Here is a 12,772-nt window from a genome sequence, read left to right as displayed (position 1 = left end):
ACATGACCAGGTGTAGCCTATCAGAGGTTCTCTACCACGGAGCTTTCTTTCCCAAATGGATATTGAGGATTAAAAGCACTCTGAGATATCGCAAAATAAAGGTAGGGTCACACCGGATCAATCCTTGCTTCAGAAGGAAATTTTAAATCGCCCCAAATCCAAACGGAAATCGCATTCTGTGTAGAGGGACTGAATCGACCTGGGGTTGGAATAAAAGCTCCGTGCAGTTTACACCTAGGGCAGAGTCTGCACTTACTTTTTTATTCCATTGTCAATCCTGTTGAATTCAGATCGCTTAGAACTCGAGTCTTCCTCTTCCCCCCCCCTCCCCATTGAAACAGGAAAGTCTTCTGCACGTGGTTAGGGAGGCTCAGAAGGGGGGAGGCAAATGGAGACTCTTTCTTTGTTGTCTTGAAGGGGAGGAGAGGATCCAAGAAGTCAGAGGAGGGAGGAAAAAATCCTTTCTTTTCTTGAAGGGGGGGGGGAACGAAGAAGGCACAAAAAAAAAAATCCAAGGCTGACAGAAGTTGAGAGAACTTAGGGGCTTCTCCTTTGAGGCAGGCTTGTCACATGACCACCTGTAGCCAATCACGGGTCCTCTACCACGGAGGAGAGCCCAGATTCAAAACAATGCGATTTTCTGAATATATTCAGGATTAAAAGCACTCCAAGATAAAGCACAATAAAGGTAGGGTGACTCCGGATCAATCCTTCTTGCTGCAGAAGGAAATTTTAAATCGCCCCAAATCCAAACGGAAATCGCATTCTGTTTGGAAGGCAGGGACTGAATCGATCTGGGGTTGGAATAAAAGCCCCGTGCAGTTTACACCTAGGTCTCCATGACCTATACACATTATGCCAAACTTCGTGACAGCTCTCGATCGCTCCCACCGGCCATCATCATCAGAGGGTGAAAAGAAATTGATTTGGCTCTTCCATTCGGCTTGCCAACTGTGGGTTGAGAAATTCCTGGAGATTTGAGGGGTGAAGCCTGAGGAGGGGCCAGGGTTTGGGGCGGGGAAGGGGACCTCTGTGAGTATAATGCCATCCAGTCCACCGCCCCGAAGCAGACCCCACGTGGGAGCTCCGATTTCACTGATTCCCAACCGAGATAAACTCTCTAAAAGCTATTTGGCAAACCACCCAATCTCTTTGCCAAAACGTGAACGGGCTTTCATCATTCACTGGCACGTTCTCTCCTATTGGCCTGCCCACTGACCCCACTAGTTCTAGCCAGAAGATCTACTAAAGCCCGGCCCATGGAGGTTGGCACACTGAAGTCTTCACGATGCATCTCATGCTCAGGAGCTGCAGGCTGACCATCGCCGGGCTGGCTCGCCAGGCAATGCCTAGATGCAGACCTCAAGCGTTGGCCTGCCGTAGGGCTTTGCTGGCTTCCGTTGTGAGTACCGTGAGGATCGGGAGGTGAACATGGGCTGTGTTTTGCCAGAGGCAAGGGTTTTGTCAAGGGCTTTGGGTGGTCCAAGAATGTCAGTGACCCAAGACGATTGTACTTCAATAAGAGAAAAGAGAGAATTGGCCCAGCAGGATGGACAGCTGGTTCTGATGGCTCTCTGGTCACTGGTACTCAGTGAGGCCTGAAGCCAGAACGTGGTCACCTGACCACACCGTTGCCTAAATCTTCCTTGGGGGGTAGGGGGGGCAGTTCTGGGATGGTGCTGCAGTTTGCAAATGATTCAACAATGGCTCTTTATTGAACTGGCAGTCCCTTGTATGGTGTGGTGGCAAAGAAAATTAGTGCAGCCTTCTGATTGATCATACAGTTATTAAGAACATCCTGTCCTGTCCTGGTTCAAGTCTTTGGATATCTTTATAGCACAAATATGAGAATATCTGTACTAACCCTGAAATATTTTTGTCATCTACAGCAGGGGTAGTCAACCTGTGGTTCTCCAGATGTTCATGGACTACAATTCCCATGACCCCCTGCCAGTGTTTGCTGGCAGGGGCTCATGGGAATTGTAGTCCATGAACATCTGGAGGACCACAGGTTGGCTACCCCTGAACTACAGGATGTTGTTCCCCCCTGATGCGTGATAGCCATTGTACATATGTATCTTTATGGGATCTGTGTTTTTTAAAATATTTGTGGGTGCTTAATACTGACCTCTGAGGTCAAGGACGTCTGTCAAGGTCGAAATATGACAGCTGGGTACATGTAACTCATGCACGTGTGACCTATAGGAATCAGTATCTGTCTGTTGTGAATTTGTTGCCAGTCAGCTTAATTTATACTCTGACATTGGGCTGTTCTGGCCGGTTTGTAATCTGGCAAGCCGGGATTGATTCCCCGTTCCCCCACATGCAGCCAGCGGGGTGACCCTGGGCTAGTCATAGCAAAAGCAACCTTCAAGATCCCTGGGCCAAAATGGGTCGAAAGGTGACATCAATGTTTTAAATAAAAAGGATTTAGCATTACATTCCAGATGCGCAAAAAGGAATTGCTTCTTTTCACACCGTTAAATACTCTAATACCATCTAATACTCTGCCTTCTAATGCTCGGATGGGGGTTCTTGGCATTTATCTCACTTTTAAAAGCTGGGGGTGGGGGAGAAGAGAAAAAACCTACAAAGAGTGATCGAGCAAGGGCCTGCAGAGAATAAGAGATTTTTTAATAAGGAATATTTGGAACAGGGAAGCAGTACGTGAGCATAATTAACACACAATACACATTCATGTTGGATCGCATAAGAGTTGTAAGTGACCATGTCCTCATTTGTTGTTGTTAGGTGCGAAGTCGTGTCTGACCCATCGCGACCCCATGGACAATGATCCTCCAGCCCTTCCTGTCCTCTACCATTCCCCGGAGTCCATTTAAGCTTGCACCTACTGCTTCAGTGACTCCATCCAGCCAACTCATTCTCTGTCGCCCCCTTCTTCTTTTGCCCTCAATCACTCCCAGCATTAGGCTCTTCTCCAGGGAGTCCTTCCTTCTCATGAGGTGGCCAAAGTATTTGAGTTTCATCTTCAGGATCTGGCCTTCTAAGGAGCAGCCAGGGCTGATCTCCTCTAGGACTGACCGGTTTGTTCGCCTGGCAGTCCAAGGGACTCGCAAGAGTCTTCTCCAGCACCAGAGTTCAAAAGCCTCAATTCTTTGACGCTCGGCCTTCCTTATGGTCCAACTTTCACAGCCATACATTGCAACTGGGAAGACCATAGCCTTGACTAAACGCACTTTTGTTGGCAGGGTGACGTCTCTGCTTTTTAGGATGCTGTCTAGATTTGCCATAGCTTTCCTCCCCAGGAGCAAGCGTCTTTTAATTTCTTTGCTGCAGTCCCCATCTGCAGTGATCTTGGAGCCCAGGAAAATAAAATCTGTCACTACCTCCATTTCTTCCCCATCTATTTGCCAGGATGTCCTCATAGAATTCCTTTTGAGATGGGGGAGGGGGGGCAATGAAGCTTGTAGCCAGACGCAGATGTTGGATTTTCGTAGGGCAAACTTTGATAAACTCAGAGACATGATGAGTGTCATACCATGGACGAGAATGCTGGAAGGGAAGGGAGCATGTGAAGGGTGGGCGCTACTCAAACAAGAGCTATTGCATGCTCAATCAATGACTATCGCAGAAAGACGAAAACACCGCAGGAGTGTCATGAACCCCCCCCCCCCGATTCATGCCATCCTGGCTCTTTCCATCTCTGCATATTCTCACACTTCCCTGCCTTCTCCGGCGGGCTCTGGCCAAGGCCGTAAAGCAATAAACCTGTCCTTTGAGAACTTCACTCCCTTCCTTTCCCAGTGGGTGAGGCTCCGACCGAATGCATCAATCTTACTGTAAGTGTCCTTGCGGAGACAACTCAAAGTCTCAACAAAGTGCCAACCGCTTGATAAGGTTCCTGGCCATCTGGTCGCTTGGGAACAGGCTTTCTCTTGTCACCTTTTCTGCTCTCCCGCCGAAATGCCTTCGGTCCCCCTCCCCTATCTGGTGAGCCCTATAACTACCCCGTTTATTCCTCTTGTACTTTGTTATTATCAAGATCTTTGCTTAGGAAGATCTTGGCCTGCTTTAGCGAACTGTGGACTTTTGCCTAATAAAGCCACTTTTGGAATTTGCAACTGGCTGTTGGATTTCGGATGCGCTTTCACCTGGGACTCCACGGGCTGATTCCTGACAAGGAGCTCTGAGAAGCCTATTTGGATGAACAAAGAACTTCAAGAGGAACTAAGAAAGAAAAGGGAAAGCAGAGGAAAGGACGCGCAGTAATGGGTTTAAACTACAAGTACAACGATATAGGCTAGATATCGGGGGGGGGGGGAAATTTCACCATCAGAGTAGTTCAGAGGTGGAATAGGCTGCCTAAGGAGGTGGTGAGCTCCCCCTCACTGGCAGTCCTACGTCCTTCTTGAAGTGAGGCCTCCAGAACTGCACACGGTACTCCAGGTGTGGTCTGACCAGTGCCGTATACAATGGGACTATATCCATCTGGATAGACGATAGGTTGATAGACCAGTGGTCGGATTCGGAACAGGACAACACGCTTTGTTCAAACGTGCTGAGCCTCGTCCCCCTTTCCCCTTCCCGTCCGGCTCTTGTTAGTGCTGACCTGTCCTTTCTCTCCCATCCCCAATTTTTCTTTTCAGGCTCATCTCAGTGAGTCCAAGGAGGCCAAGGACTATTCCCTCCCCAACTCTACCTGGAGCCCAGATCTGATGGCTCAGTACAAGAAGTACACGGAGATGTCCAAAGACGGGACGTGGGAAAGATTGCCCTCCTACAGGGACGTCCTGGATCATTTGCCAGGCAAGGACAGGTTGATTTACACACATGCCCTTTTCCGTCCCACTTAAAAGCTCCACATCCTATTTTCTTTATGCCCTCTTTTCTTCCTTATCAGGGACCCAGAGCTGCTTTTGAGTTCCCCCACCCCTTCCCCACCTAATCGTCACAACAGCAATCTTGTGAGGGTAGGTCAGGCAAAGAGACCATGATGGGCTCTAGGTCACCTGTCAAGCTTCCATAGGTGAGCGCGGATAGGTCAGGCCAATGGCCCAACCAGTCCCAGACATCACAATGTAAGAGAAGCCATATGGGCTCACATCAGTGATGTATCCTGACTGGGTCCAACAGGACATCCACCAGCAGGGCCCTCCCACTCTTGCCCCACAAGCAGCAAGAAGACACGAGAACATAAGAGAAGCCATGTTGGATCAGACCAAGGTCCTATCTGATCTAACACCCAGTGTCACACAGTGGCCAAATCCCAGGGGCCATCAGGAGGTCCACCAGCAGGGCCAGAACTCCAGAAGCCCTCCTGCCCCCCAAGCACCAAGAAGACAGAGCATCACTGCCCCAAACATGAGAACATAAGAGAAGCCATGTTGGATCAGATCAAGGTCCTATCTGGTCTAACACCCTGTGTCACACAGTGGCCAAAACCCAGGAGCCATCAGGAGGTCCACCAGCAGGGCCAGAACTCCAGAAGCCCTCCTGCCCCCCCAAGCACCAAGAAGACAGAGCATCACTGCCCCAGACATGAGAACATAAGAGAAGCCATGTTGGATCAGATCAAGGTCCTATCTGGTCTAACATCCTGTGTGACACAGTGGCCAAAACCCAGGAGCCATCAGGAGGTCCACCAGCAGGGCCAGAACTCCAGAAGCCCTCCTGCCCCCCAAGCACCAAGAAGACAGAGCATCACTGCCCCAGACATGAGAACATAAGAGAAGCCATGTTGGATCAGATCAAGGTCCTATCTGTCTAACACCCAGTGTCACACAGTGGCCAAATCCCAGGAGCCATCAGGAGGTCCACTAGCAGGGCCAGAACTCCAGAAGCCCTCCTGCCCCCGAAGCACCAAGAAGACAGAGCATCACTGCCCCAAACATGAGAACATAAGAGAAGCCATGTTGGATCAGATCAAGGTCCTATCTGGTCTAACACCCTGTGTCACACAGTGGCCAAAACCCAGGAGCCATCAGGAGGTCCACCAGAAGGGCCAGAACTCCAGAAGCCTTCCTGCTCTTGCCCCTTAAGAGAAACCATGTTGGATCAGGCCAGTGGCCCATGCAGCCCCTCACTCTGTGTCATACAGTGTTCCCAAACCCAGGGGCCATCAGGAGGTCCACCACTACGCCTCACTATTATCTCTTCTTCCTGCCTCCACAGAAAGGGTGAGGCTAGAACACGCACAGAAGATGAACCACGATAGAAGGATGTTCCTCCGAAACCTGGATGAAGAAGGCAAGGGTTTTGAGTATGTTATGTTCCTGAACTCCTTGGAGAATAAGACAATCTCTGTGTTCCAGCTGGGACCCTACCTGGAAGGACCCCCAGGGTAAGTCTTGATATGGCCTGAAATTCCTTAATTGGGTGGGGAGGGGGGAGGGGACTGGACTACCGTACTCCAGGAAAAAATTCACAATGTGGTATATATATAAATCCAACTAGGAACATAAGAGCTCTGCTGGATCAGACCTGCAGTCCATCTAGTCCATCTAGTCCAGCCTCCCATCTTACACAGGGGCCAGCCAGGTCCTCTGCAGGGCCAGCCACAGGGCAGAGAGGCCGAGGCCTTCCTAAAAACACCAGAAGAGCCTTGCTGGGTCAGACCAGGGGTCCATCCAGTCCAGCCTCCCGTCTCACCCAGCAGCCAGCCAGTTCCCCTGGAAGGCCAGCAACAGGGCAGAGATGCCAAGGCCTTCCTAAGAACATCAGGAGAGCCCTGCTGGGTCAGACCAGTCAGGGTCCCTCTAGTCCAGCCTCCTGCCTCATGCGGTGGCCAACCAGTTCCTCTGGACAGCCAAGAACAAAGCAAAGAGGCCAAGACCTTCCCCTAATGTTGCCTCCTGCCTCTCGGACTGAGAAGCTTAGCGACTTCAGTTGCCGTGGCCAGTAATCACCGATAGATGGCAGTCCATTCCATGTTCTTTTTTATCGCTCATTGCAAAAAGAAAGAATTCCTCTTTTGTCTGTTCCGAAATCTCCTTGTATTCAGTGTGCTTGGATGCCCCTTGCGTTACAGTATTTTGGGAGAGGAGGGGGAGGGAGAAAGTTCTCTTCGCCAGCTCTTCCCAGTCATTTATAAATCTCTCGCATGTCTCCTCCCACCCCTTCGTGATCTCTTTCCTAAACTGAAAAGTCCTAAATGCTCCAGCCTTCCCTCATAATAGCGAATTGCGACAAGCGGGGTATAAAACCCAACTCTCCTCCTCCTTCTTCTCTTGTCCTTTCCTTTCCCTCCTCCAGGTTTGCACACGGGGGCTGCATTGCTGCCATCCTGGACACCACCTTTGTGGGCTGCGCCTTGTCCTTCGTGGGCCAAATAATGACCGTAAACCTGAACATAAACTACAAGAAGTAAGGCCCTTTGGGGAGGAAGGGGGGTGAATGTCCTGAGCTGAGCCAAGAACTGGGGACAGACCAGGCAGAACGGAGTGGGGAGGGAGCTGTTTGAGTCAGCTTTCCGCATTTCCTGTGTCGAGATTATGGGTTGCTTGCAAGCCGTGACTTCTTCGGGATTATGGGTTGCAAAAGCCTTCCACTGTGCTGGCTTGGGCCGCTGGGGCAAGAGGCTGCTCATGAGCAAGGACTGGCTTTTGTAGTCCGGTTACAGCCGAGCCTTATTTGGCGTCCTCCGGAAGTGAAGCGGCCCAGCCTGAACGCAGCCCATCTTTCCGTGCCTTTTTGAGGAAATGGGCTGGAGAGAAGATGCAGCCGAATTACAGCAACTCCGTAAGGCTGGGATGGCCAAACTGTTGCTCTCTAGGTATCCATGGACTACAAGTCCCAGGAGCCCCCCTGCCAGCATGTGCATGAGAAAGGAGGAGTATAAATAAGGCAGATTCAAGTGGGTAGCTGTGTTGGTCTGAAGCAGCACAACAAAAGAAAATCAGAGTTAAATAGGTAGTCAAATAGGGTCAAAAAGGTAGTTAAATAGGGTTAAAAAGGTAGTCAAATAGGGTTTTCAAGGCAAGTTGGCCTCCTCTGCGTAGAATCACTGTTATTCCGTGGTGGCCTCTCTTCCAAATTCTGACCAGGGCTGGCTCTGCTTGGCTTCTGAGATCTGAGGATATCCAGGTAGCCTGGGCAGGCCAGAGTGGATGTTCCTGGCTATACCAAACCCCAGTCCTGAATGTTTTTCTCTTCCTCCTTCTCCACTGCTTGAGTTCCTTCCCTTTTCCTGATCCGGCCAGGACAGGAAGCCAGGTTTTATCAAGAAGGAGATGTGAATGTAGGCAGATGATGAGTGGGTGGGCAGAAGGGACTGTGTCAGTGCTTGGCTCTTGTGGCCCGTCACTTCCCAGGGCAGGCTGCCTAGGACAGCGATCCCATCCTTGTCCCAGTATTAAGTCTGCGGGTTCAGCGATCACAGACTCCAAGTCTTCAAAACAGCTCTTTTTGTTTAGCAACTCCAGCAACAGACTAAAACTACTGAACAGAGAAAAACAGGCAAACTCAGGCACTTTTCTACCTTCCAGGCAGCCAGCTGCTGCCTCTGATTGGCTCTAAGTACTGCACGAAAAAAGTGGACGATTCCAAAATTGTAACAAAGGAGAGACTGAATCTGTCCAGTGGCTTGATTAAGTATAAGAAGATAAAAAGTCTCTTATCTCATTTATTTAGACTTTGACTCTGCCAAAACGGTCTCTAGATTCATTTGTTTTCCGTTTTCAGTGTGGCTTTCGTCACTGGCAATGAGTCCGTCCTTATTAATGTTTGAAAATATAATGAGGCAAATGCTCTTGTATAATGGAGAGTCAAGGCTGTGAGCTCTTGGTTTCTGATTGGCTCTAAGCAGAGCAATCCGATTACAGAGCAATTTGATGGGCCCTAAGCAGAGCAATCAGGTTCCTTTGATTGGTTTGTTCCTTGGATGACAGAAGCCCTCATTTGCATCAGTAGCCAAATGCCCGCAGACATAACACCCAGGGGAATGCTGATCGCCAATTTGGGATCAGAAGTCGAATTTCCTCCAGCCCAGACTGACTTGGGATTCTGGTTTTCAGGGCATCAGCTGGGCATGAAATTGAAGTCACTGTAGATGAGCGGGTAGTTGTGAGTTTCCGGCCTTCTGTGGGGGGTTAGACTAGATGACCCTGGAGGCCCCTTCCAGCTCTGTGATTCGATGATTCCTCTTGCAGCCCTGTCCCGCTGGGATCGGTCATCCTGACAGAGAGCAAACTAGACAAGGTGGAGGGGAGGAAAGTGTTATTCTCTGGCCAGGTGTGGAGTGTCGATGGAGAGACCCTTCACGCAGAAGCCACAGGTAAGTGCTTGACTTCCCCCAAAGCTTGGATGGGTATAAAGATCAAAGGGGAGGCCCTCCTGACTGCTCCACCAATCAAAGAAGCTCATCTGGTGGGCGTGAGAGAGACAGGGCCTTATTGGTGGCTGCCCCATGACTGGGGAACAACCTCTGCATAGAGCTGTACTCAGCCCCTCCTTCTACCCGAAGGAGTCTCAAAGCGGCTTCCAGTCACCTTCCCTTTCCTCTCCCCATAACAGACACCCTGTGAGGGAGGGGAGGCTGAGGGAGCCCTGATATTACTGAAGAAGAAGAAGAGTTGGATCTTATATGCCGCTTTTCCCTACCCAAAGGAGGCTCAAAGCGGCTTCCAATCCCCTTCCCTTTCCTCTCTCCACAACAGACACCCTGTGAGGTGGGTGAGGCTGGGAGAGCCCTGATATCACTGCTCGGTCAGAACAGTTTTATCAGAGCCGTGGCGAGCCCAAGGTCACCCAGCTGGCTGCATGTGGGGAAGTGCATTATTATTGGGTTACTGGTACATTATTGGGCTCTCGTCAAGAACTTACGTATGTAAATGACTCGTGGCATTAGAAGCCAAATGGCTGGTTGCACAATTGAATATGAACCGCATACGAAGCTGCTAGAGCTCGCTGTGCCCTTGAGATTACACGATGGCGGGGGCGGGGTGAGTGAGAGGAGTGAGACAGAGCTGCCCAAGAACCAACAGGTTTTGAACCAGAGTTAAAGCACCTTTGTTTGTGTGCCTGCTAAATCAGCGGCCCCCAACCTTTTTTAAGGCTGGGGGCCACTAGCAGGGGTGGAAGGGAGAGGGCGGCCCGGCACCGCCGTACACGCATGGCAGCTCCATGCAAATGCGCATGCGCAGACAGTTGTGCGCAAACATGCATGCGCGAAGCGACGCGCCTGTGCGGAGCTCTGCGCAAGCGCGTTTGCGCCCGCTGGCATGCCAGCGGCCACACCTCCCTCCACGCAGAGTGCCACGCTGCGGAGGGGGAGGGAGGCGCCTCCCTCTCCTCCACTGCAGCCCGGTGGAGAGGCTTCTTTCGGACCACCACCGGGCCACGGACCGGGGGTTGACATCCACTGGTCTAAATGACCTGTTAAGTGAGACTTCAGATGGAATACGAACAGCTTACACTTGAATTTGAAGACATGAGCAGTGACTTAAAAAAGCTTCTACAGTTGGTTTGTCTTTCAGGCAGCTTTTCTCAACTTTCTTACTGTTGAGAAACGCTTGAGACATTCTTCCGGCTTTGAGAAACCCCAGCAGGGGCGCAATTGTGCAGAAATATGGTTAGGAAGCACAGCTGTGAACACGCCCACCCAGGGCCCTTCGCCTCCCCCCTCCTCCTCCAGGACCATCCTTGGCCATTTTGGGAGGAGAGGCAGTTCAACATGACCATAGATGGTCACATCACCCAGGAAATATTTAACAGTTGTAAAAGATAAAAAATTAACTCACTCGCACCCATTCGGGAAACCCTGGTTGAGAAACCCGGCATTAAGATGTTCCTGGATTCTTGCTCTTTTCCACTGCTAGGGACAGACTATCTCACTTTTTCTTTTTGCCTCTTCTCTCTCATTTTAGCACTGTTCATCCAGCTAGCTTCACAGGAGAGGTCCCAGCCGCCAGAGCGCTCCAAGTAACCCAACCGAGTACAACGGAGGGACCAGGAACCAGGTGGTTATGAACAGACCGAGGCACGTTCTCTGTCAAGATCTCTGCCCCTGCAGACGTCCTTCCGGATATGAACTTGCATAACGTGGCAAAGAATGCACCGTCTGTGCCTCTTTTGCCAGCCTGACTCCAGTTTATTCTGGCCAGGAGCTGTTTTCTGTTACACAAAGCGAGCATTCCAGGAGCTGAAATCCCATTTTTTGGCATGCTCAGATCCCCTCTCAGTCGTCTCCTCTCCAGGCTAAACAGACCAAGCTCCCCCAGTCGTCTCCTCTCCAGGCTAAACAGACCAAGCTTTCCTCCTACATTCAGAAATCTTCCCAATATCATCACCCAGAACCCAGGGACATCCCCACCCCCCTTGCCTAGATTGTTCACCAATCCAGTCAGCCACAACCATTACAATCAACCCCACCCTTTTATTCACCATATCACTGATATTACTGAAGGAGAAGAAGAGTTGGTTCTTATGTCTCACTTTTCTCTATCCGAAGGAGTCTCAGAGCGGCTTCCATTTGCCTTCCCTTTCCTCTCCCCACAACAGACATCCTGTGAGGGAGGTGAGGCTGAGAGAGCCCTGATACTACTGCTCTGTGAGAACAGCTTTATCAGTGCTGTGATTAGCCCAAGGTCACCCAGCTGGCTGCATGTGGAGGAGCGGAGAGTCAAACCTGGCTTGCTAGATCAGAAACCGCCGCTCTTAATCATGTCACCAAACTGGTTAGTACTTGGAAGTGAGGCCCCACTTCCCGCCCCTCCCCAAGGAAGTCCAGGGTTGCTCCACAGAGGCTGGAGATGGCAAACCGCCTCTGAAGCTCTCTCTTCCAGAAAACCCTGTGGGGTTGTCGTAAGCCAGTGGTGACTTATAGCACTATTCCACCACTGAAGTACAGCTGGACATCCAGGTAACACGCTATATGGTTAGGTTTCACCCGTTCTCTGGGATCTGAATCCACCTTTAGCAGCTGAGGAGCCAGCCAAGAATTTGCACTAGAGATAACATCAAAAGATCACTGCTTTAATATTAAGTACGATGCAAAAGAAACAGACAGCATTCCCTTGGCCCATTGTTTCTTCTGATGTGGGGTTGCCTGGGGAAGAGGGCCTGGTGGAGGGCAGGGGACCGAGGGGGATATAATGCCACAGAGCAGAGAGGGTCAAGGGCCTCTCTGGGTGCCCATGGACTACAATTCCCAGGACTCATGGGAATTGTAGTCCATGGACATCTGGAGGTCCACTGTTTGGCCCCCCGTGCCATAAAGTCTGCCCTCTAATGGAGCTATATTCTAGGAGCCTAGGGAGGGCAGAGACCTCTATGGAATATAATGGTATAGAGGCCACGGTCCAGAGCAGCCTTTCAACCTTTTGACCGAGGAGGCACTGCTGAAATATTGTTCAGGGTTCAAGGTACGGAGAAGAACGCTGGCCACGTTCTCCTGGAAGTGATGGAGTCTTGGCCAGGGATCCTCCCCTTCCAACGCCCTCCAGGAAAGTAACTGGCATTTTCAGAGAGTGTGGGTATACCTGCCCAAATAAGGGGAGAATTTTTTAAAAATTAAGAAACCCGTTTTCTTTCACAGGGTGGGAAGACCCTCACTGGCCGCCATTTTGAAAAAAACCGCCCCCGAGGTGACCATTGAGGGGTCTTCACGGTACTGCCTGGTACCTTAGTACCATGGTTGGGAGAGCCTACTCCAAAACATGTCTCTTCTCTTGAGGAACTGAACTTGGTAGTCTGGAGATGAGCTGTAAATCTGGGGGATCCCCAGGTCCCACCTGGAGGCTGGCATCCCTTTCCTCTAGGAACTTGCAAAATCAGATTATCTTCGGAGAATGCCTCTTTTTTCAAGCAGCGAAAT

The 12,772-nt window shown here is 50.6% G+C and overlaps 1 protein-coding gene across 1 annotated transcript; it reads left to right on the top strand.

Annotated features, from left to right (window-relative positions):
• Window positions 1–3,784: 3,784 nt before the first annotated feature.
• On the top strand, window positions 3,785–12,028 carry LOC143820619 (acyl-coenzyme A thioesterase THEM4-like). Its single transcript, XM_077304060.1, has 6 exons — window positions 3,785–3,800; window positions 4,564–4,767; window positions 6,133–6,301; window positions 7,213–7,323; window positions 9,108–9,232; window positions 10,824–12,028. The coding sequence occupies exons 1-6, from the start codon at window positions 3,785–3,787 to the stop codon at window positions 10,880–10,882; spliced, it is 684 nt and encodes a 227-aa protein (XP_077160175.1). The 3' UTR covers window positions 10,883–12,028.
• The last annotated feature ends 744 nt before the right edge of the window (window positions 12,029–12,772 follow it).

This window comes from Paroedura picta, chromosome 1 (assembly GCF_049243985.1).
Source record: "Paroedura picta isolate Pp20150507F chromosome 1, Ppicta_v3.0, whole genome shotgun sequence".
NCBI lineage: Eukaryota > Metazoa > Chordata > Lepidosauria > Squamata > Gekkonidae > Paroedura > Paroedura picta.
This window is presented reverse-complemented; position numbering and strand designations above follow the sequence as displayed.